At 37.2% G+C, this 21002-nt stretch overlaps 1 protein-coding gene across 4 annotated transcripts in view; it reads left to right on the top strand.

Annotated features, from left to right (window-relative positions):
• The first annotated feature begins 1147 nt into the window (after nt 1-1147).
• TFDP2 (transcription factor Dp-2 (E2F dimerization partner 2)) overlaps nt 1148-21002 on the top strand; it is an 89228-nt gene continuing 69373 nt past the window's right edge. For 2 of the 4 annotated variants that reach the window (XM_005870006.2, XM_005870004.2), the window contains exons 1-2: nt 1150-1259; nt 10318-10384. In XM_005870006.2, coding sequence (XP_005870068.1) covers nt 1245-1259; nt 10318-10384 — 82 coding nt within the window. In that variant the 5' untranslated portion in view covers nt 1150-1244. Of the gene's footprint in view, nt 1260-10317; nt 10385-21002 lie in introns of all 4 variants that reach the window. The other 2 variants (XM_014542707.1, XM_014542711.1) reach the window with 2 other exon arrangements.

The raw sequence follows: 21002 nt of genomic DNA, 5'->3' as shown, positions 1-21002 counted from the left end.
TTGCCCTTTCCTTCTTCCTTTGAACTCCCAATTTTTAATTTGGGAATGTTTCTCAGGCTTCTTTTGTTTCTAGTGACACCAGTATTTTACAAGAATTCAGTCCATTCTTTTACAGAATGTTTCTCCATTTTAATTTTTCTGTTTCCTTAAAATTAGATTTAGGTTATGCATTTTGGGTGGAAAACCTCAGAAATTATATCCATCTTAGTCCACTTGAGGAGATGCAAATGTTGGTTTGTCTCATTGTTAGTGGTCATTTGGTAGCTTTGATCACTTTGGCTAAAATGGTGTGTATCAGGTTTTTTTTACTGTAAAATTTGAATTAATGTGTATTTTGTGGGGAGATATTTCAAAAGTATGTAAATATATTTCTCACCAATTGTCATCGGCTAGTTTTAGTGTTTATCAATAATTCTTGCCCAATCCTTTATAGAAAACCACAAATTGGGGTTTTTCTAACTGCATCACTCCTTTATACAGGGTGGGGCAAAAATAAGTTTACAGTTTTGAGTACATGAAACACAGTTTATTTTTGTATTGTTATCTATTAATTAACTTGTATTTTCCATATGGACAACTGTAAACCTACTTTTGCCACACCCTGTACTTATTACTTGGCATTGTATTACAAAGAAGAGCTTCCCCTTCCTCGTTATTTGTTCATATCAGTGTGGACTCCTGGAATATTATTTTATTCAATGGGTTTATAGTCTGTTATAACCTATTGCTATCAATATGTACTTTGGTGTTCATTGTCTGGTTGTAAGCTCATTTTTTGAGCCCTTCCTTACTTTAGATACAATAAAATGTTCTAGGTTTATCTTGTACATATCCTGCCCCAACCCTGGAATTGGCTATTTCTCCAAGAAGCCCTCTTTCTTTCAGTGGGTTGCCTAAAGCAGCATAGTATAATAGTTCAAAACCCAGGCCCTATCACTTGTTAGCGGAGTTGATTTGATCAAAATATTTAACCTCTTTAAACCCCAATTTTTATTTGGAAAATGGGGATTAAAATGGTACATATCTTATAGTTTTGTTGTGAGGATTAATTTAAATAATTTACTTAAAGAACAATATATATATATATCACATAGTAAATATGACATAAATGTTGCCTATTATTATTACATTACCATTCTCTTTTCCTTCTTTAACAGGATGCTTTTTTAAGAAATTATTGAAGACAAAGTTTTTATTTTTGTTCTTAATGGCTTTACAGAATTTTAAACCGAATACAATTTGACATGACGGCAAAAAATGTAAGTATTTGTAAATGTTTTAATGTAGGTATTTTTAAAGTGAGTTGTACTTTTTCCTACTGGTATTTTTTTTCCCCACCACTCAGGTTCCTCAAATTTAGTTTACTGTCATTAATTTATAATTGTCTTTGTTTATGCAAAGAATGAGATAGTAAACTTGAATGCTACTGAATACAGTACGCTAATGGGCATGGTAGCATTCTTATAATTGCTGCTAAGTTGCTCTTTCTCAACAGCTTCCAAATTGCTTTCTCCAGAAAGTTTCCCACCCTGCTCCTTTGTTGGGTACTGTAATAAATTTGCTTTAGTATTGCTGGAGACTCTTACCCTCACTATTTTCTTTGGTTCAGTGTTTTTCTTTGTATTTACTCAGGGAAATGTGTATACTCATGTATAGTTCAGAAAAGCCTGCTATCCTCCATGACATGATTCCTGAGGTGACATTAGGATTTAGATGTTTTGGAGAAATTATTTAATTTTTGTTTGTTTGAAACTATCATTTCTGAATCTACTTTCTTTGAAGTTACATTTTATTGTCACCCTCTGTCAATGGATTTGTTCTCAGTTATGGTGAAGGATTGTGCCAGAAAATAAATACTAAAGCATCTAGGAAATAACTTACATAATAGCTTTACTGTTCCTTGATTATTATGTTGGAAAAGACCTGGGTCCAGGAACTTGAAATCTACCAGGAATAGAGGCAGCACTTGGTTTCCATTTGTCATCTCTGCTTGTCTCTCTGCATCTGCTTCATGACTCTGTCTCTCTGCATATCATCTTCCTCAGTTCTCCAGTTAATATCTCAGTCGACATGGTACAGAGCCAGCCTGTTCAGGGAGAGAGAAGTGTGAAAGGGAGAGACGGAGGCAGCCGGCAGGTTCTGCCTGCCTAGGTCAGCTCCAGACTCCTTGGGAAGGACCTCTGGCAGTGCCTCAGCCAGATACCCACCTGAGGTTTGGTTAGTTATGACCAGGAGAAGCAAGCATTATATTGAGTAAAAAGGTCTCCTCATGAGCCGAATAATTCTAAATACTACCATTATCCATCTAAAGAATAGCACTAAAAAAACAAACCGTTATTACTTATCTCTGGTTTGCTGTTATTAACCTTGCTTTAGCATGCATTAGTAGCTCTAAGCAGATACAGATTTTTCTTTATTAACATTTAGTTAATTTTGTTGGGATAAATTATCAGGAGTAGTTTGCTTTACTCTAAGATGCATATATTTGTTAAAGTGCTGTTTGGGGAAAAGAATAAGCAAAAGTTTAGTCTGTGTATTGGGAATTGTCTTATAGGATATTACCTTGATTTTCTCTTCTTTAGGAAAAAAAGGATGTGAAAGATGGTTAACATTTAAATAGCAAAAGTATATTTTTGGCTTACAATGTATTTTGAATCAAATATAATCTTCCTAGTCATATATACAGTTTGCTGTATTAATAAGTTGTTTCCTGAAAGTAACATAAAGCATTTGAACTAGTGATAATTGCAGTCCCATTATTTTGTCTATATATTTGGAGAAATCAAACAGTGAGCATCATGTTTCTCCTTCTGCTATAGCCACCTAGGGACGGGGCAGAGGGGTAAGTGATAAGCTGAACCTCTTTGAAACCCTGCGTTAAGGACATGGAGAGACCGAGCCTCAGACTAGGCTGAGGCCTGTGGGAAAGGGTTAAAACCGGCTGCTTGAAAATAGCCAGTCAGGTCTACTAGCCATTCTGCAGTAGATAAGAGCATTTTTGTGGCTTTTAGCAGGCTTTGTCAAGATACTTACTAAAAAGATTATACTAGTTTACCAAGCTATGAGCAATTCCTCTCTCCCATCCCCACTGTTCTCCAACAAATACTAGTATATGTGCACATCACTGTTCTAGGCTCCTGCCTTCTGGGGTCTTATAGTGTAGTGAGAAAAGACAGTGTCGGGTAATAATAATTGTTGTAAAGAAAAACAGGATAAAAGGAGAGAGTGACAGGGATGAGGGAGTGCTCTTTCAACTAGATGATCAGAAGAGTCCTCTTTAAGAGGAAATGACATCTAGACAGAGCAGTGCTCTTGAATCTCAATCCAAGGAGCCAGCCATGTGCATATCTGGGGAAAGCATTCCAGGTAGAGGCAGGGGAAAGTGTGGTTGTTCAAGGAACAGGAAGATGGCCAGTTTAGAGATGGAACAGAATAAGCAAGGGAGAGTGGCAGGAGCTTGATCGTGTGGAGCCTTGAAGGGTTGGGGGGGGGGGTATGTATTTTAAATGTCTGTGAGGAGCTGTTGAAGGTTTTGAGGATACCAGTAGTTGCATGGCCTGACTTAACATTTTAAAAAGTTTGTGTTGGCTACTGAGCGAATAGACTGAAGATGGGGATATTAGGAAGCAGGGATTTGTTTGGTACTTACCCTCGTGGTTCAGACAACAGAGTGTTGTGATTTGGGCTGGGTAATGATATATTGGAGATGGGGGAAAAGTGGCTGGATCTAGGATGTATTTCAAGGGACAGCCATCAGGACCTACTAATTAGGATATAGGGGCAGAGGATAGGTTAAAGAAGACTTTTCGTATTTGTCTTGTGCAGCTCGGTAAAGAGGAACTGTTGGGGTAGTGCAGGATTTTGGGGTATACTAAAAAATTGTTTTGAATATACTGAAGTTGAGGGACCTAAAAACATCACAGTAGAGATATTGGCTAGGCAGTTTGGTAAGTGACTCTGGAGCTCAGGGGAAGGCTTGGGGCTAGATATAGACATTTTGGAGTAATTTCATATTAAATACTAGAGGCCCAATGCACGAAATTCGTGCAAAGGGCTCGGCCCTCACAGCCCCAGCTGCCCTGCGGCTCCGCCCAACGTTCTGGAAGGTCATTCCAGAAGGTCGTTCTGCCACCCCGTCTAATTAGCATATTAGCTCTTTATTATATAGGATTTTCTTTTTATTTTTTTAAAAAATATATTTTATTGATTTTTACAGAGAGGAAGGGAGAGGGATAGAGAGTGAGAAACATCGATGAGAGAGAAACATCGATCAGCTGCCTCCTGCACATGTCCCACTGGGGATGTGCCCGCAACCAAGGTACATGCCCTTGACTGGAATCGAACCTGAGACCCTTCAGTCCGCAGGCCGACGCTCTATCCACTGAGCCAAACCGGTGCTGGCTATTATATTTTAAAGCAGAGGGACTATATGAGATTGTATAATACATGCATGGTTAGAGAATACATGAGGACCAAGGAGACTCAAGGAATAGCCAGAAAAGAAGGAGGCAGTGTTATCCTGATGATCTGGACACCCAGTGAAGGAAGTGTTTCAAGAAGGAGAGAGTGATCAATTATGTCATACATCACTGAAAGGTGACTCTTTAAAAAAAAAAATACATTTTATTGATTTTTTTACAGAGAGGAAGGGAGAGGGATAGAGAGTTAGAAACATTGATGAGAGAGAAACATCAATTCAGCTGCCTCCTGCACACTCCCTACTGGGGATGTGTCCGCAACCAAGGTATATGCCTTTGACCGGAATCGACCTGGGACCCTTCAGTCCGCAGGCCTACGCTCTATCCACTGCGCCAAACCGGTTAGGGCGAAAAGTGACTCATTGATATAGAAGATATCGCCTGGTCTTATGGAAGCGTCCTTAGACATATATTCAGTTATTTATGTCTTAATTTTTGTTTCCCATTTTGCAGTTCTTTTATGAGAACAGTTTTTTTGTGAAGAGTTACTTTTGCATTTTCCATGCCATACTTGGTCTCTTATGGTTGCAAGCAATAGAAAGCCTGTTCAAAATAGCTTATGGCAAAAGTGGAACATGTTGGTTCACATAACTGAAAGTCTGGAGTCCTCTGGCTTCAGACACTGCTGCATTCGGGGGATCAAATGATGGTGTCAGGGCTCTGTTTTTCTTTTCCATCTCTTGCCTCTATATGGTGGCATAACGGCCTACATTGGCCTTAGAATGTTTATCTCCGAGGAAGCGAGGGAAGTTTTCTTTTTTAGCATTTATATTTCAAATTCCACGCAGAGCCTTGGTTGCTTTCGTTGACCCTGCTTGGCCTACTGCTTAGACAAGCCAGTGTGAAGAAGGAAATTAGTACCATAAATGGCCAGCTCTGATACCAAGGCATAATTGTGGCACTAAGATGAAAAGTCCTACCAGAGCTACATGGATTGTGGCATGGATTACTCTACAAAAGGAAGCTCTGCTGAGATGGCAATATATTCATTTTATCTGGGATAAAGTTGTTACCCAGTAGTATCTAGTATCCAGTGATAATCTTCTAGACCCAAAATGCACATGTGTCTCACTTAAGCTCATTCATTATACAATAAAGAATTTGAAACTTAATATGAGGTGTGTGTTTTTTTCCTTGTCAAGAATTTTTTTAAAAGAATGAATGCCATAATGCTCATTACAGAAAAATTAGAAAATACAGATATAGAAAAAAAACTAGCCTAGAGATTATGAGCAAAAATTTGACTGGTATATATACATATCTCAAATATATTTATGTTACATGTTTTCTTAATTTTAATATATTTTATTTAACTCAGTTTTTCCAAAATAGTCACGTTGACATGTAATCCGTACAAAAACTTTTTTCCCTTTTATTGAATTTATTGGGGTGACATTATATAGGTTTCAGGTGTACAATTCTACATCATCTGTATGTTATATATTTTTAGTAAAAATGAGGTCATACTGTTTTGTAATCTATTTAGCTTAATCTCTATGATGAATATTTTTTCTTGTCTTGATAACTCTGCAACATCATTTTAAATGGATGTTTTGTGTTATATGGATATTATACCAGTTTTCTAATATTGACCATTAAATTATTTCCATTTTTCTTTAATTTAAAAAAAATTTTTGCTTACTTTTTGGATTATTTCCATGAGGCAGAGTCTTAAGAAATTACTGGCTCCAAGGGTGTGTGCTTTCAGGGGACTTATTTTTTTAAATATATTTTTATTGATTTCAGAGAGGAAGGGAGAGAGAGACAGTGGTCAGCAAACTCATTAGTCAACAGAGCCAAATATCAACAGTACAACGATTGAAATTTCTTTTGAGAGCCAAATTTTTTAAACTTAAACTATATAGGTAGGTACATTGTTATTAACTTAATTAGGGTACTCCTAAGCTGGCCTTTGCTAAAAACATCCTCAATCTGATTGAGGTACGTTCGCTGAGGTCGACCCCTTCCAACTCTCCCATCCACACTCGTCTATCTGAAACAAGTATACAAGACGAGTGTGGATGGGAGAGTTGGAAGGGGTCGACCTCAGCGAACGTACCTCAATCAGATTGAGGACGTTTTTAGCAAAGGCCAGCTTAGGAGTACCCTAATTAAGTTAATAACAATGTACCTACCTATATAGTTTAAGTTTAAAAAATTTGGCTCTCAAAAGAAATTTCAATCGTTGTACTGTTGATATTTGGCTCTGTTGACTAATGAGTTTGCCGACCACTGACCTAGATCAACAGAGGTGTAGAAGGTGAGGGGAATGTAAAATACGTAAGGAGAGGGAAATGATGCAAACCCATTGCCCCCAGAAAAGCAACTGTAGTGGCATGGACTAGTGGTGGGGATTAGTTCATCCCACTATTTTTCCTTTGTCCGTTCTCCTGGAAAAAGAAAACAACCAGAATCCAAGAGCGTTGTTCCCAGTTGAGTTGAAGTTATTATGTAAAGCAAGTGGATCCGACAGTACAATGGAAGTGCTGTATCCCCAGTTATCCATTTAGGACCCAGGCTCTCATTCTCCCAGCTCTCAGGTATCTAATGAGTTTCCAAGCTGGGGGATTTGGGGAGTGGGAAGGAGCAATGGGCTGGATGCAAGAACACCTAATTGGTCTTTAGTCCCAGTCCCTGTGATTCAAGGATGTGGGAGAGCAAACATCCATCACTTGAGAGACTTGCTCAATGCTGGATGAATCAGTTCTCTCTATTCAACTAAGAAACCAAGAATATGGGAGAGGTGGGAGTCAGAGGTTGAATCACCACAAGTCACAGAGTAGATTTGCAGTAAGCGTGGGATTTGAGCTCAAGATTTTAATTCAAGGCTGTAAAATTATTTATTTATCTAAGATGCACCTACACTGAATTTATCTGAAAAATAAATAAAAATATATTTAAAAAAAAATTGTAAATGGAAGATTATAAGAGAGGGTTTCACGTGCCAGCAAAAGTTACTGGTGTGCCATGTTTGGCACGCGTGCCAGGGGTTGCCCACCCCTGGCCTAGGGCTTTTTGGGTTAAGCTTTTGATTCATATTGCTAAATTGCATTTCAAAAAGATTGCACCAATTTATGTATACACCAGTGGAGTATTAAAGTGACATTTCCATTTAGTTTCTCTTTAATCCTTGCCAATCTAGTCAGTAAAAATGGTATGTCACTTATTACAGTTCTTTGATTGCATTGCTAATTAGGTTACACTGGTATTCTATATGTTTACACGTCACTGGCATTTCTCTTTTATAAAATGTCTAGTCAGTGTTGAAGTGTTAAAAGCCACTGTCATTTGAATAACTGTCCATACTGAACATTGCTTTGCTGTCAACAAACATGTTCACATTTTTTATTTCATCCAGGAGCTCTCTGAGTTTTTCGTACATGTACGAATTAACCCCATTTTGCAGCTACTGTTCCAAGATCACCCTGCTTGTGAATGGTAGAGCTATGATTTTTTTTCCTTTCAGTTATGTTGATCTGAAATGTTAAATATTAGTACAGTTATAATGCTGTTATTGGGGGATATGGTTTGATTCTTAAAAATTTGGCTTGGATATTTTTAATTGAACAGACAGTTTATGACTGATTATTGTATGCAACACAGTGTTTGATATCCACATAGAAAACTTTCGCAGGACCTTATTAGATGAAAAATTTTATATAAAATGAGTTTACTTTTTTCTCTTGCTCTGTGAAACATTATAAAAAGATCCTTTTTAAATAAGGAAAGAATAGCTAACATTTTTTTTCCTTTTTAATTTTATTGTTTAAGGTGTTACAAATAGTAGTACATATGTCTCCTTTTTTCCCCCCCATTGTCCTCCCCCTGGCCTCCCCTAACCCCTGCACTTGCCCTCACCCCCTGCCCCCAGTGTCTTGCGTCTATTGGTTGTGCTTATATGCATGCATACAAGTCCTAACATTTTTAAATGCCTTTCCTAGCAACCCTTTCTACTCTCAAACAATCTACTTTTTCTTTGAGTCTAAACTATAAAGTGTTTATGAAAGCAGAAATTAATACACTTTTGAAGTTTTAGTAAATAAATTTTGGTAGTATTTATATAAGCTCTGAATACAAACACTTTCCCTCCATCTATGACAGCAAAATTAGTAGACAATATTGACTCCCAGTTGACCTTTTAGAGTATAATTTGTTAATTATTAAGGTGCAGGTGTACAGCTGCTTAAAAAGGTTCTAAATTTGTTTGCTGCTTCTCTGCAGAAGTTGGACATTAAGAGCAGGTGTTTAAACCTAACAGTAACTCAATAACTGAACTCTCGACTGTGAATATGTGGTTTTACTTGAGGTTTTTGCCGTTAACTTTGTATAATAACAAAAGGGGATAAACTTATGCTTTTGCAGTTATTGAAATACATGTACTTAACAGTCACATTGTATTAAGCATGGAATATGTTGAAGGCTGTCTTGGCCTTCTTTCTTTTTACAGTAGAACACCAACAGAAGTTTGACGTTCTCTTTTTTTTAATAGCAGAAGAGTTTGAAAGTAGAGGCATGTTAGTGATGCCACAGTAAACTCTTGGCATTTACAAATTGAACACTTAATATTGGTACTTGTGAGCCACTGTGGAGATGTATGTAGTGGTAATTTGCAAATTTAGTTGCAAAGGTTTTACTTTAGTACTTCTAATAATACTTGTAAGAAGCTAGACAAAAATAAGTCTCTACATCATTTATCTACATAGAATTACTTTCCCTCTGAGGTTTGACCGTCTGATCAATGCTTCTCTGTCTCTGGATCTGTTTTTGTTCATCAGTTTATGTTGTTCATTATATTCCACAAATGAGTGCGATCATGTGATATTTATCTTTCTCTGACTGACTTATTTCGCTTAGCATACAAGTTAGGACTTGTATGCATGCATGCTCTCCGGGTCCATCCATTCTGTTGCAAATGGTAGGAGTTCCTTCCTTTTTACAGCAGCGTAGTATTCCATTGTGTAGATGTACCACAGTTTTTTAATCCACTCATCTACTGATGGGCACCTAGTTTGTTTCCAAATCTTAGCTAATGTAAATTGTGCTGCTATGAACATAGGGGTGCATATACCCTTTCTGATTGGTGTTTCTAGTTTCTTGGGATATATTCCTAGAAGTGGGATCACTGGGTCGAATGGGAGTTTGGGCATGGTAACTTTTTTAAACAGAGAAAAAAACATACTCCTTGGGGAAAGGTGATGGATTGAGAAGACAGGTCCTGGGTAAAAATTATTACGCTAGCAACTGGAGTTGCTAGGCCTGCCTAGGAGAGAAACACAGGCACTACCACAGGGGACAGCTACCGTCTGAGGCTCAGCAGATCAGTTAACACGCCACATGAAGCTGTAGAGATCCAAGCCATAAAAATCTTCCAGCTCATCCTGATACAAGTCCCACTTGTCTTTAGAGTTGCATTGTGTTATTAATGGTCTTTATTTGGTCCGTTATGTGTCATAATGTTGAAAAGCATTATAAGCAGTGATTTTGAATAGTAAAAATGAAGGGAAATAGTGAGGGTGAGAAATTTTGGTATATCTACTGCCACCTTCTTGGCTGCCACATTAATTGTTTACAGAAACCGTCAGTAAAATATATAGATCTTAGTTCTCCTCATAAGTAACATTTTAAAATTTTATTTTATCTGGACAATTCGTATTTTCTTTATTTCAAGCAATATGGCAACATTTTCTTTTTAATCCTCCTGTAGTTGTTGTAATTAATTCATTTTTATGTGGTCATATTACTAATTGATATGGACCTCTAGTGGAAGGTATAAAATGGCTTATTGAGTGATCATCTAATACTTAGATCTTTTTAACTTTTAAAAAACTATTTTATTCAGGTTGGTTTGAGTTCCACAAATGCAGAATTAAGAGGATTTACAGATCAGAATCTCAGTCCGACAAAAGGTAAGGACAGTTGAATAAAAATTTTCTGCATTGAGCTAGTTTTATTGCATTTGCTTTATAAAACATGAAGGCACATGCATTACTTTATGTATAATAATATTTATATACTATTACTGTGTTGTTATCATTCACCAAAAAGCTTGTATAACATGAAAGTCAGTTACCTCTGACAGGTGTAGAGAGTGTGTACCTTTCTCAAACTCTTTCCTAAGAGGCCTCTAAGACCATATTTGATCAGTGATCCTATTACAGTTGAAACTTAAGTCATTTTCTTCTTGATTTTCTTGTTTGAGAGCCCTTCTTAGTGGTAAGGAACTACAATAGAATGACTGGATGTATTATTATCCTGTGTCTGATATATAGCTTACTGGAAGAATATATCAGAAATCTGACTCACCAGTACAGGAACTTATGCAGGACACTGGTCATCTTTCAATATGTATTTTTCAACAGTATTTTTTAGTATGTAGAGATAACATACTGAAATATTTATGCTTGAAATGATATGATATCTGTAATTGGCTTCAAAATAATTCACTGGAAGAGGAAGAATAAAGTGGGTGGAATTGTAGATAAAACAAAATTGTCTATGGGTTGATTAATTGTTTAAGCTGGGTAATAGCTATATGGGGTTTCCTTATTTATTTCTCTCTTTCTTTATATGTATTTGAAATTTCCCACTATAAAAGGTAGGAGCAAAATGCATGCCATTATAATACAAATAACTATGAGAGAAACATCATCTTCCTCAAGGGGTTTATGTCTAAGGTGAGCTATATACTCTGAAGAGAAGGCTAGAGAAATCTGTATTTTAGTATAAAAATGTTTGGCTTAATAATAATGATCTGTAGAATTACTCTGAGAGTGTGTGTGTATATATATATATATAAATGTTTTAAAGCAATAAAAGAGATACTTCAACCCTTGATGCTTCTCAGTCCCCACAAAAAAATTTTTACTGTGGTAAAATGCACATATAAAATCTACCACTTTAACCATTATTACATATATAGTTAAGTAGTATTGAGTACATTCATATTGTGCAACCATCACCACCATCCATCTCTATAACTCTTCATCTTGCAAAACTAAAACTCTATACCCATTAAACAATTAAGTCCATATTTCCTTCTCCCCAGCCCTTGGCAACCACCATTCTATTTTCTGTCTTTATGCTTCTGACTACTCTAGATACCTCATATAAGTAGAATTATACAGTGTTTGTTTTTTTGTGACTGCCTTATTTAAGTTAGCATAAAGACCTCAAAGTTTATCCATGTTGTAGCATGTGTCAGCATTTCCTTCCTTTTGGAGGCTTAATACTATTCCATTGTATGTATATACAGAGGTGGGGAAAAGTAGGTTTACAGTTGTTTGGGAAATAATAATATAAGAACAAACTCTTTCGTGTACTACTTTTGCCCACCCCTCATAGTAGTCCCCACCTTATCCATAGAATGGTTTCAGTTACCCACAGTCTGAAAATATTAAATGGAAAATTCCAGAAATAAACAGTTCTTAAGTTTTGAATTGTGTGCTGAAATTAAATTTTATGCTGTTCCACCTGGGGCATGAATCATCTCTTTGTCCAGTGTATCCACACTGTAGGTGCCCCCTGCCCTTTAGTCACTTAGTAGCGTGACCGGAATAAAAGTGATTATTTTACCCTCTCAAAATATGCTCTCCCATTTTAGTAGCACCATCTACCCTTTGCCCAAACCAGAAACTGAGGCATCCATCATCTTTGACTCCTTTTTCTTTCTCTCTACTTCCAATCAAATCAGTTAAAAGTCTTGTTTCTTCCACCTCTTAAAACTCTCAGCCTCCCCACCCACTTTCTCTATTTCCATTGCTACTATCGTAGTTCAGACCACTATAAACCATTTTCTGGATTGCTGCAGCTGTTTTATTTACTTCCAGACTTATTCCTTTGTATTTTATTCACTGTACTATAGCTGCATACTTTTCTCAAACACAAATCTGAACAAGTCTTTTCATGTTAAAAAAAAAAAAGCAAAAAACATTTATTAGTTCCTTATTACCCTCAAGGTAAAGTCCAAACTCCAATTTAAAAGGTATGGTTCTCCCTTTTACTTTAGCATTATCTTAGACACCTGTGCTTCTGGCATACTGAACTACATTCTCTGTCTCACTGTATGCTCTTCTCTGTGCCTTGAATGTCATGTCTCCCTACACCATCTTCCACTCCACTCCAGATATATAGATATAGATATAGATATAGATATAGATATAGATATAGATATAGATATAGATATATATATAGATATAGATATAGATATAGATATAGATATAGATATAGATATAGATATAGATATAGACAGTCTGGGAGCCCTCGGGGGATGTCCGACTGACGGCTTAGGCCCGCTCCCCCTGGGCATCCTTAGTGCTGCCATGGAGACAGGAGAAGCTCCTGCTACCACCGTTGCACTCACCAGCCACGAGCCCAGCTTCTGGCCGAATAGTGCTCCCCCTGTGGGAGTGCACTGACCACCAGGGGCAGCTCCCGCTTTGAGCATCTGCCCCCTGTTGGTCAGTGCGCATCATAGCTACTGGTTGTTCCGCCATTCGGTCGATTTGCATATTAGCTTTTTATTATATAGGATTTCACCTGGATAATTTCTGTTCATGCTTTGCATCTCAGTTTAGGTCCTATTTCAGCTCAGCCCATAAATCTCTAATATCTCTACTTATTTCTATTTTAGCATTTATCACACTGAACTTTACTGGTTTACTTATTGGTCCCCACCTGATTCCATGAAGTCAGAGACTTTATCTTATTCATCATTGTATCTCTAGGACAGTATTTCAAAGTATCTGTCCCATAGGATATTCCCAAATTAGGAACTTTGTCGAAGTCCTCATTAAATTCCTTGAACATCCTTATAACCATTGTTTTGATCTCTGTATCTGGTAGTTTACTTGCTTCCTTTTCATTTATTTATTTTTCTAGAGATTTCTTCTGTTCTGTACCTCCTTGTTACTGTGCCTCCTTTGTGTTAACCTTTGGACTCTGCAGGTATTTTGTTATTGTCCTGATTGCATTATATTGTGTTTCTTTATACTATTGTCCTTTTATTTACTAGACTTTGAGCTTCTTGAAGGCAGGGTTCTTTTTCATGTGTTTGTCCTCAGACCCTAGCTTGATGTTATACATACTCAGTAAATTTTGAACTGCAAAAGCTCGTTTGGCCATAACATTCCCATTTTGAGTTAATGTCTGTGTCTAGATTTATTTATTATTATTTTTTGCTTGTGGATGTCTGTTTGTCCCAGCTTCATTTGTTGGAAAGACTCTTCTTTCTCCATTGAATTGCCTTTGCACCTTTGTCAAAGTTGAGTTAAATTTATTTGTGTAGGTCTATTTCTGGGCTCTCTATTCTTTTGCTGATACCACACTGTAAATTTATAATAAGTCTTAAAATTGAATAGTGTCAGTCTTCCAACTTTTCTTCAATATTGTCTTGGTAGCCTGGCCAATGTGGTTCAGTGGTTGAGCATCAACCTATGAGCCAGGAGGTCACAGTTCAATTCCCAGTTGGGGCACATACTCGGGTTGTAGGTTCCATACCCAATAGGGGGTGTGCAGGAGGCAGCCAGTTGATGATTCTATCTCATTATTGATGTTTCTATCTCTCCCTCTCCCTTCCTCTCTGAAATCAATAAAAATATAGTGTTGGCTATTCTGAGTTGTTTTGCCTTTCTGTAAAAATTTTAGAATCAGTTTGTTGACATCCACAAGATAACTGACTGGAGTTTTGATTGAGATTGCATTGAATCTGTACATCAAGTTGGGAATAAATAACATCTTGACTATTGATTCTTCCTATCCATGATCGTGGAATATTTCCATTAATTAGGAAGCATTTTGTGGACAAGGTGGTAGGAACAGAGGGAATTTAGAGTTCTACCAAAAGTGTTGCTGGAATGGCTCCCTGTAGGACTTTTCTGCATTATTTTGTGAGAACATTATTTTATGAGAAAATGTTTAAAAGAAGCTGAGCCCTGACTGGTTTGGCTCAGTGGATAGAGCGTTGGCCTGCGGACTCAGGGGTCCCAGGTTCGATTCCAGTCAAGGGCATGTACCTTGGTTGCGGGCACATCCCCAATGGGGGGTGTGCAGGAGGCAGCTGATCGATGTTTCTAACTCTATCCCTCTCCCTTCCCCTCTGTGAAAAATCAATAAAATATATTTTTTTAAAAAAATAAAAGAAGCTGAAAAGATGAAAGGGTAGAGATTATTTCAATGTTCAAAATCTTAATATACAGCGACTTATATATTTTAGAGTTATGCATTTAATTAAAAAGGCTGGCCCACCTTGGCCAGTGTGGCTCAGTTGGTTGAGCGTTGTCCCATGCACTGAGAGGTCGCCTGTTTGATTTCCTGTCAGGGCACATGCCCAGATTGCAGGCCTGATCCCCGGTAGGGGGTGCACTAGAGGCAGCCGATCAGTGTTTCTCCCTCTTGCTTCCTCTCTCTCTGAAATCAATAAAGACAAAAAATTAGGCTGGCCCTGGCCAGGTAGCTCAGTTGATTACAGCGTCCTCTACTCCAAGGTTGCAGATTGGATCTCAGGATGTTGTATGTACAACATACAAGAAGTAACCAATGAATGCTTAAATAAGTGGAACAACAAATCAGTCAATCTCTCTCTCTCTCTTTCTCTTCTTCTCCCTTTCTCTGTCTCACTCTCTGAAATCAATCAATAAAAAATATTTTTTAAAAAGCTGCTAACATTTGACCATATTCTTTTTTTTTAATATATATTTTATTGATTTTTTACAGAGAGGAAGGGAGAGGGATAGAGAGTTTGAAACATCGATGAGAGAGAAACATCCATCAGCTGCCTCCTGCACAACCCCCCAGTGGGGATGTGCCCGCAACCAAGGTACATGCCCTTGACTGGAATCGAACCTGGGACCCTTCAGTCCGTAGGCCGACGCTCTATCCACTGAGCCAAACTGGTCAGGGCTGACCATATTCTTTTTTCTCCTGGATTTTACTTTAAAAATTTAAGTCCTAAAATATCTAGGACTTTTATTTTATATTACTTTGAATAATAGGTATAAACAACATTTGGTAGCTATTTCTATAAAGTTTCTTAGGCACCCATCTAAATCTCAGGTCATATTCGGGTGAGTGTGGCCTCTGTTACTATGCTAGGCTTAGTAAAAGATTGTACTTTAATAAACATAGTGAATGGTTCTGGCTTTGCCTTTTGAATCTGGGTTTGGTTTCAGGCTATTTAAAAATAGCTTAATGATCTGAAAATAGACAACTATCCCATTCTACAAATAGTTTTATTGACCTGTGCATTCCAGTAGCTTGCTTTTCCTGAAGGACCTGTGTCATCTGAGTCTTTTCTCTCTTGTATTTTTTCTGTGTTTATCTACAAGATGTTTTATTTAAATAAAATGTTTCGTTTACCATATTAAATAACTAAATACTAGAATTAAATAAGAATTACCTTTTAGAAATAAAATTTAAGGAATTCCTGATTTTAAACAGAAAATAAAGGAAAAAATTTAAAATGTTTTAAAATAGGCTATAGTTACCACATCTCTTATCTTCCTGTAATTGCTTTCACAATGTATATTGTGGTTAGGTAGAATTGCATAACTTTGCTGAGTGTTTGCATTGCATGTTGTGGATTTATAAAGCTTTAACAGTGCAATATGTTATACCTGAGCCACAATGAAATGGCTTCCCCCCCTCCCCATTTTTAAATATACATTTTTATTCTCTGTTCTTATTCATCTAAGTTGCATGATGATACCTATTTTTATAGTTCTTAAAATAGCCAGTTACTATTTTCTGAGAAAGGTTGATAAAATAATGTTCTTTTTGGAGGAAAGGATATCTGCACTCTTGTTTCTCTGTTACTTCAAAATTCATTTTCAGTGACTCAGCTTGTAACTCAGTTGGTAGAGTAGAATACTGCTGAGATTACAAGGTCTGTTTTTATGTGATTTCTTATTTGCTTAGTATTTTGAAATGAAACTCATCTAATTGTCTAATTGTTTTTATTTCCTATACTCATATGGTCCATGTCTTCTCAGGAAGAAAACCTTCCCACACCTTTATTGCTTACTATTGGTAACAGCTATTTTTGTTGGTTAATTTCAAACTAAGGAAGAAGGTAATTTTGATTGCCAATTGGAATTTAATTCTAAAATCAACCTTTTAAATGTTATCTTTTTTTAATTTCTTTATTTAAATTTGTCTTCTCATGACCATAACATTTGCATAAGTTGCCAAATCCAAAATATCCAGAAATCTGCCATAAAGTTTAGCAGCTTTATTGCCAAAACAATGTTTTAAAAATTAAATGAAGCAATTTATTTATTTATTTAGTTAGTTAGTTATTTTGTTTATTTTTTGTTAATCCTCACCAGAGGGTATTTTTCCATTGATTTTTAGAGAGAGAGTGGAAGAGAAAGGGAAAGACAGAGAGAAACATCGATGTGAGAGAAACACATCGATTGGTTGCCTCTTGCACGCACCCCAACCAGGGCCTAGGCCGGGAAGGAGCCTGCAACCAAGGTATGTGCCCCTGACCGGAAATGAACCAGGGACTCTTTGGTCCGCAGGCTGATGCTCTATCCACTGAGCCAAACCAGCTATGGCTAAATGAAGCAATTTAAATCACAAATGTTTATTATTCAGGAGAAATTAAATTGTTTATCCTGACATTTAATCTGGTTTCTCCTCCTCTTTATAAAATACATCATAAATAAAAATTAAAATGCTGGCTAAAATATTTTTTAAAAGCTGTGTCTTTAAAAATTACTAATGCCCTAGCTGGTTTGGCTCAGTGGATAGAGCATCAGCCTGTGGACTGAAGGGTCCCGGATTTGATTCCGGTCAAGGGCACATGTCCGGGTTGCAGGCTCGATCCCCAGTAGGGGGCATGCAGGAGGCAGCCAATCAATGATTCTCTCTCATTGTTGTTTCTATCTCTCCCTCTCCCTTCCTCTCTGAAATCAATAAAAAAAATATTTTTTAAGAAAGAAGCAAATGGTGGCTAACCATAGGCAAGTCCAAAGAACAGAAGAGAGGGGCTTACATTTATAGGGGAAAAAGAAGAGGTTGGGAGTGGTTATATGGAAGATCAGGGTGTTAATAGCTTTCATTGACTGAATATAGCTGTTACTCCTTGGCTGGGCTGTAATCAGGAACCCAGACCTAAAGACAACCAACTAAAGAGGTTCTGGTAACGATTGACAAAGGAGGAGATCTTTTTATTGACAAGGAGAAATCCTTCCTTCTGGTGTGGTATGTCCTCCTGTCTGGGGTCTGGGTGACAGTGTGTGAGAACTCCCCCTTCACGGCTTCCCAACTCCATTTTAAATACAGTCTTCTTTATTTTTAACAATGTAATAGGTGCTCAATAAAATATTAATCTCTTCCTCTTTGCTTTCTTAATTGTTTCTTTGATAGCAGAGCCTTTATCATTGTATTACTAGGTGATTTTAAAGTCAATTGTGCATGTATGTATGTGATAGCTAATTTTGTACTCAAATTTTGCTTATGAAGAGAAACATTTTATTTAAAAAAATATTTTTATTGATTTCAGAGAGGAAGGGAGGAGAAAGAGAAACATCAATGATGAGAGAGTATCATTGTTTGGCTGCCTCCTGCATGCCCCACACTAGGGATAGAGCCTGCAACCCAGGCATATGCCCCGACCTGGAATCGAACTGTGACCTCCTGGTTCATAGATTGACACTCAACCACTGAGCCAAGCCAGCAGGGCTGAAGAGGAACACTTTAAAGATAGAAAATGCTTAATACACAATAATTATTTTATTTAGGGATGATATTAACATGTATAGGTGAGAAAAATTCTGCAACATATGTAGATTACTTATGAATAAAGAGAACCATTAAAAACATGACTCTTAGCCCTGGCTGGCTGGCTCGGTTGGTTGGAGTGTGTCCCATGCATCAAAAGGTTGCAGGTTCGATTCCCCGTCAGGGCACATACCTAGGTTGTGGTTTGATTCCCAGTTGGGGCACACAGGGGAGGCAATGGGTTGATGTTTCTCTCTCAAAAACAAAACAAAACAAAAAACCATGGTGCTCTAAGAGAAAGGAAATAAAAAAAGTTCCAAATATGAGGAAAGAAAGCTGGAGGCAGAGAGACTTGGAGCAGTGAACCAGTCTGAGTAGCATCTGTTTATCCTGGATAATATTAGAGTTTTGTGTTGAAATTTTTTTCCTCAACTCTCATCTATTCTGGATCACAAAATTTTACAGTGTATAGTTTAGTTTAGAAAAGAAAGCTAATGTTCTAGAAATTGTTGATTATTTTGTTGGCCAACTTTTAAATCTTTGTTTGGTTTTTGGTTCCAGATTCTTAGTCTATGAACCAACCCAATTGTTAAAACATTGAATACAGTCAATGAAAGTTTTAATGATATGTGTTGTAGTGGCTGTAGAGAAAATGCATGGGGCTTAGTTGTGAAGTTCAGATCTTTGTTTAATATGTATTTCAATTTTATATAATTGATCATAGCAAATATATAAAACTGCTACCTAATTCTGTAGAAAAATAGCTGAATATCTGTTGCTTTATTCTGTAATATTAGGTACTCTAATTCAGAGATATTCTAGATTTTGTTTTGATCACTGTGTTCCATCTTTTAATATCTAGGATCAATATATCAAAGTAATTTAAAAAAAATCTTTCTTGTTGAAAGTATTACATAGTCCCCTTTTTTCTCCCATTAACCTCTTCCAGCCCACTCCCACCCCACCCCCTCAAGGTAATTTTTAAAATATATATATTTTTTAATTTCAGAGAGGAAGGGAAGAGGGAGAGAGAGATAGAAACATCAGTGATGAGAGAGAATCACTGATCAGCTACTTCCTGTATGCCCCACACTGGGGATTAAGTTTACAACCAGGGCATGTTCCCTGACCAGGAATTGAACTGTGATTTCCTGGTTCATAGGTCAATGCTCAACTGCTGAGCCACGCCAGCCGCAATATACCAAGGTAATTTTTTAAAATATTGCTTAGTTTAGAATGGAATACTTTAAAATATTAATTTACATAAAAATTTCTAGAAAACATGGGTTAGATCAGACTTTACTTACATCAGTTAATTATACTGTCCTGGAGATGTAAGCCCTTTAAGTTCAATGTTTTTGTCTCAGTTTCTATGAAATTTGGATTGGGGACATTGTAAGATATTTGAGATTTTTTTATAGGCCACAAAGAGAAAAGTGACCTCTGACATATCTGAACCCAAACCTTAAAGGATTCCAACATAAACAAATACTAAGCTCAATTGGTATTGAACTGGGTAGGGGGAAAATATGCCATAGCATGAACCCTGAGGTGGTTTGAATAGAAAATTATTATATAGTCAAGGGGCTGAGTCCGGGGGCTGTGGTCAAATAAAACTTCTAGCATCTCCCTACCTCCATATTTAGTTTACAGTTATTACCCACTCCCTTCCAACTCATCCTATATTTTTGGAAAAGAAAGGAAATGTCTTTCTCTGAGATTTCTCTGATCATATTAGATAATTCAAATACAGTCACTTTAACTTAATCTACTGGAATAAAATAACATGGAATTCACAATACTCAAATTGTTCCCCCAAAGTCCTCTTAAAAATTCTGGATTAGTTGATTAACCACAGTTCATAGCACATTATCTTTAAGTTTCAGAAATTCCTTTCTGAATGGGAGAGTTAAAACAACCCCAGAACAAATTTATTTCTTGGTTGGCAGAGCAATGTCAATTCTTAGCACATAGCAACTCAAGCTGAGAACCACAACTAATCCAAGATTTGGAGTTCTCTTAGTGATTAAGCTGACCTCAGAGAAATACTTTTTTTTATTTTCTGAAAAGATCTTTTTAAAATTATTTTGTTTCAGAAAGGATATGCCGTTAATAAACTTTTTGTTATCCTATGTGACGATGGGAATACACCATTTAGATCTCCTGCTGGTGAGAGGCATAATGACTGACAGTTGCAGCTGTGACTCCTCTGGATCCACCACCGCATTCTTGCTGAGGCCACCCAGCCTAGCCATGGCTGCTGTCAGCAATCAATGAGCATGATGGGGTAATAGTATAGGCCATCCCTACAGACAGGATGTAGAACTCCTCTAATAGGCAGAGTATTACTTAGCTATTGATGCATTAAAAATTCTTCAAAACCTAACTGCTTAAAATAACAAACACTTATTACCTCATAGTTTCTGTGGGTCAGGAATGGCTTAGCTAAGGGACTCAGCCTTGGGGTCTCTCATCTATTGTTATGGAGCTGTTGGCCAACACTGTAGTCATCTGAGGGCTGGAAGATCTACTTCCAAGATGGCTCACACGGCTGCTCCCTGTCCACCGTCAAGAGATTTCAGATTCAGATCCTTGTTATATGGCTGTCTTCATAGGCCAGCAACACATTTGTTGGGGACAAGTGCTTATTAAGTTTTCATATTAAGTATCATTTCCTCTGAGACACTTCTAAACCTCATCCCCTGCCCTAACCGGTTTGGCTCAGTGGATAGAGCGTCGGCCTGCAGACTGAAGGGTCCCAGGTTCGATTCCGGTCAAGGGCATGTACCTTGGTTGGGCATATCC

This window comes from Myotis brandtii, unplaced genomic scaffold, assembly GCF_000412655.1.
Source record: "Myotis brandtii unplaced genomic scaffold, ASM41265v1 scaffold312, whole genome shotgun sequence".
Lineage (NCBI taxonomy): Eukaryota > Metazoa > Chordata > Mammalia > Chiroptera > Vespertilionidae > Myotis > Myotis brandtii.
The sequence above is the reverse complement of the archived record's forward strand: the minus strand, read 5'-3'. Positions and strand labels throughout refer to the sequence as shown.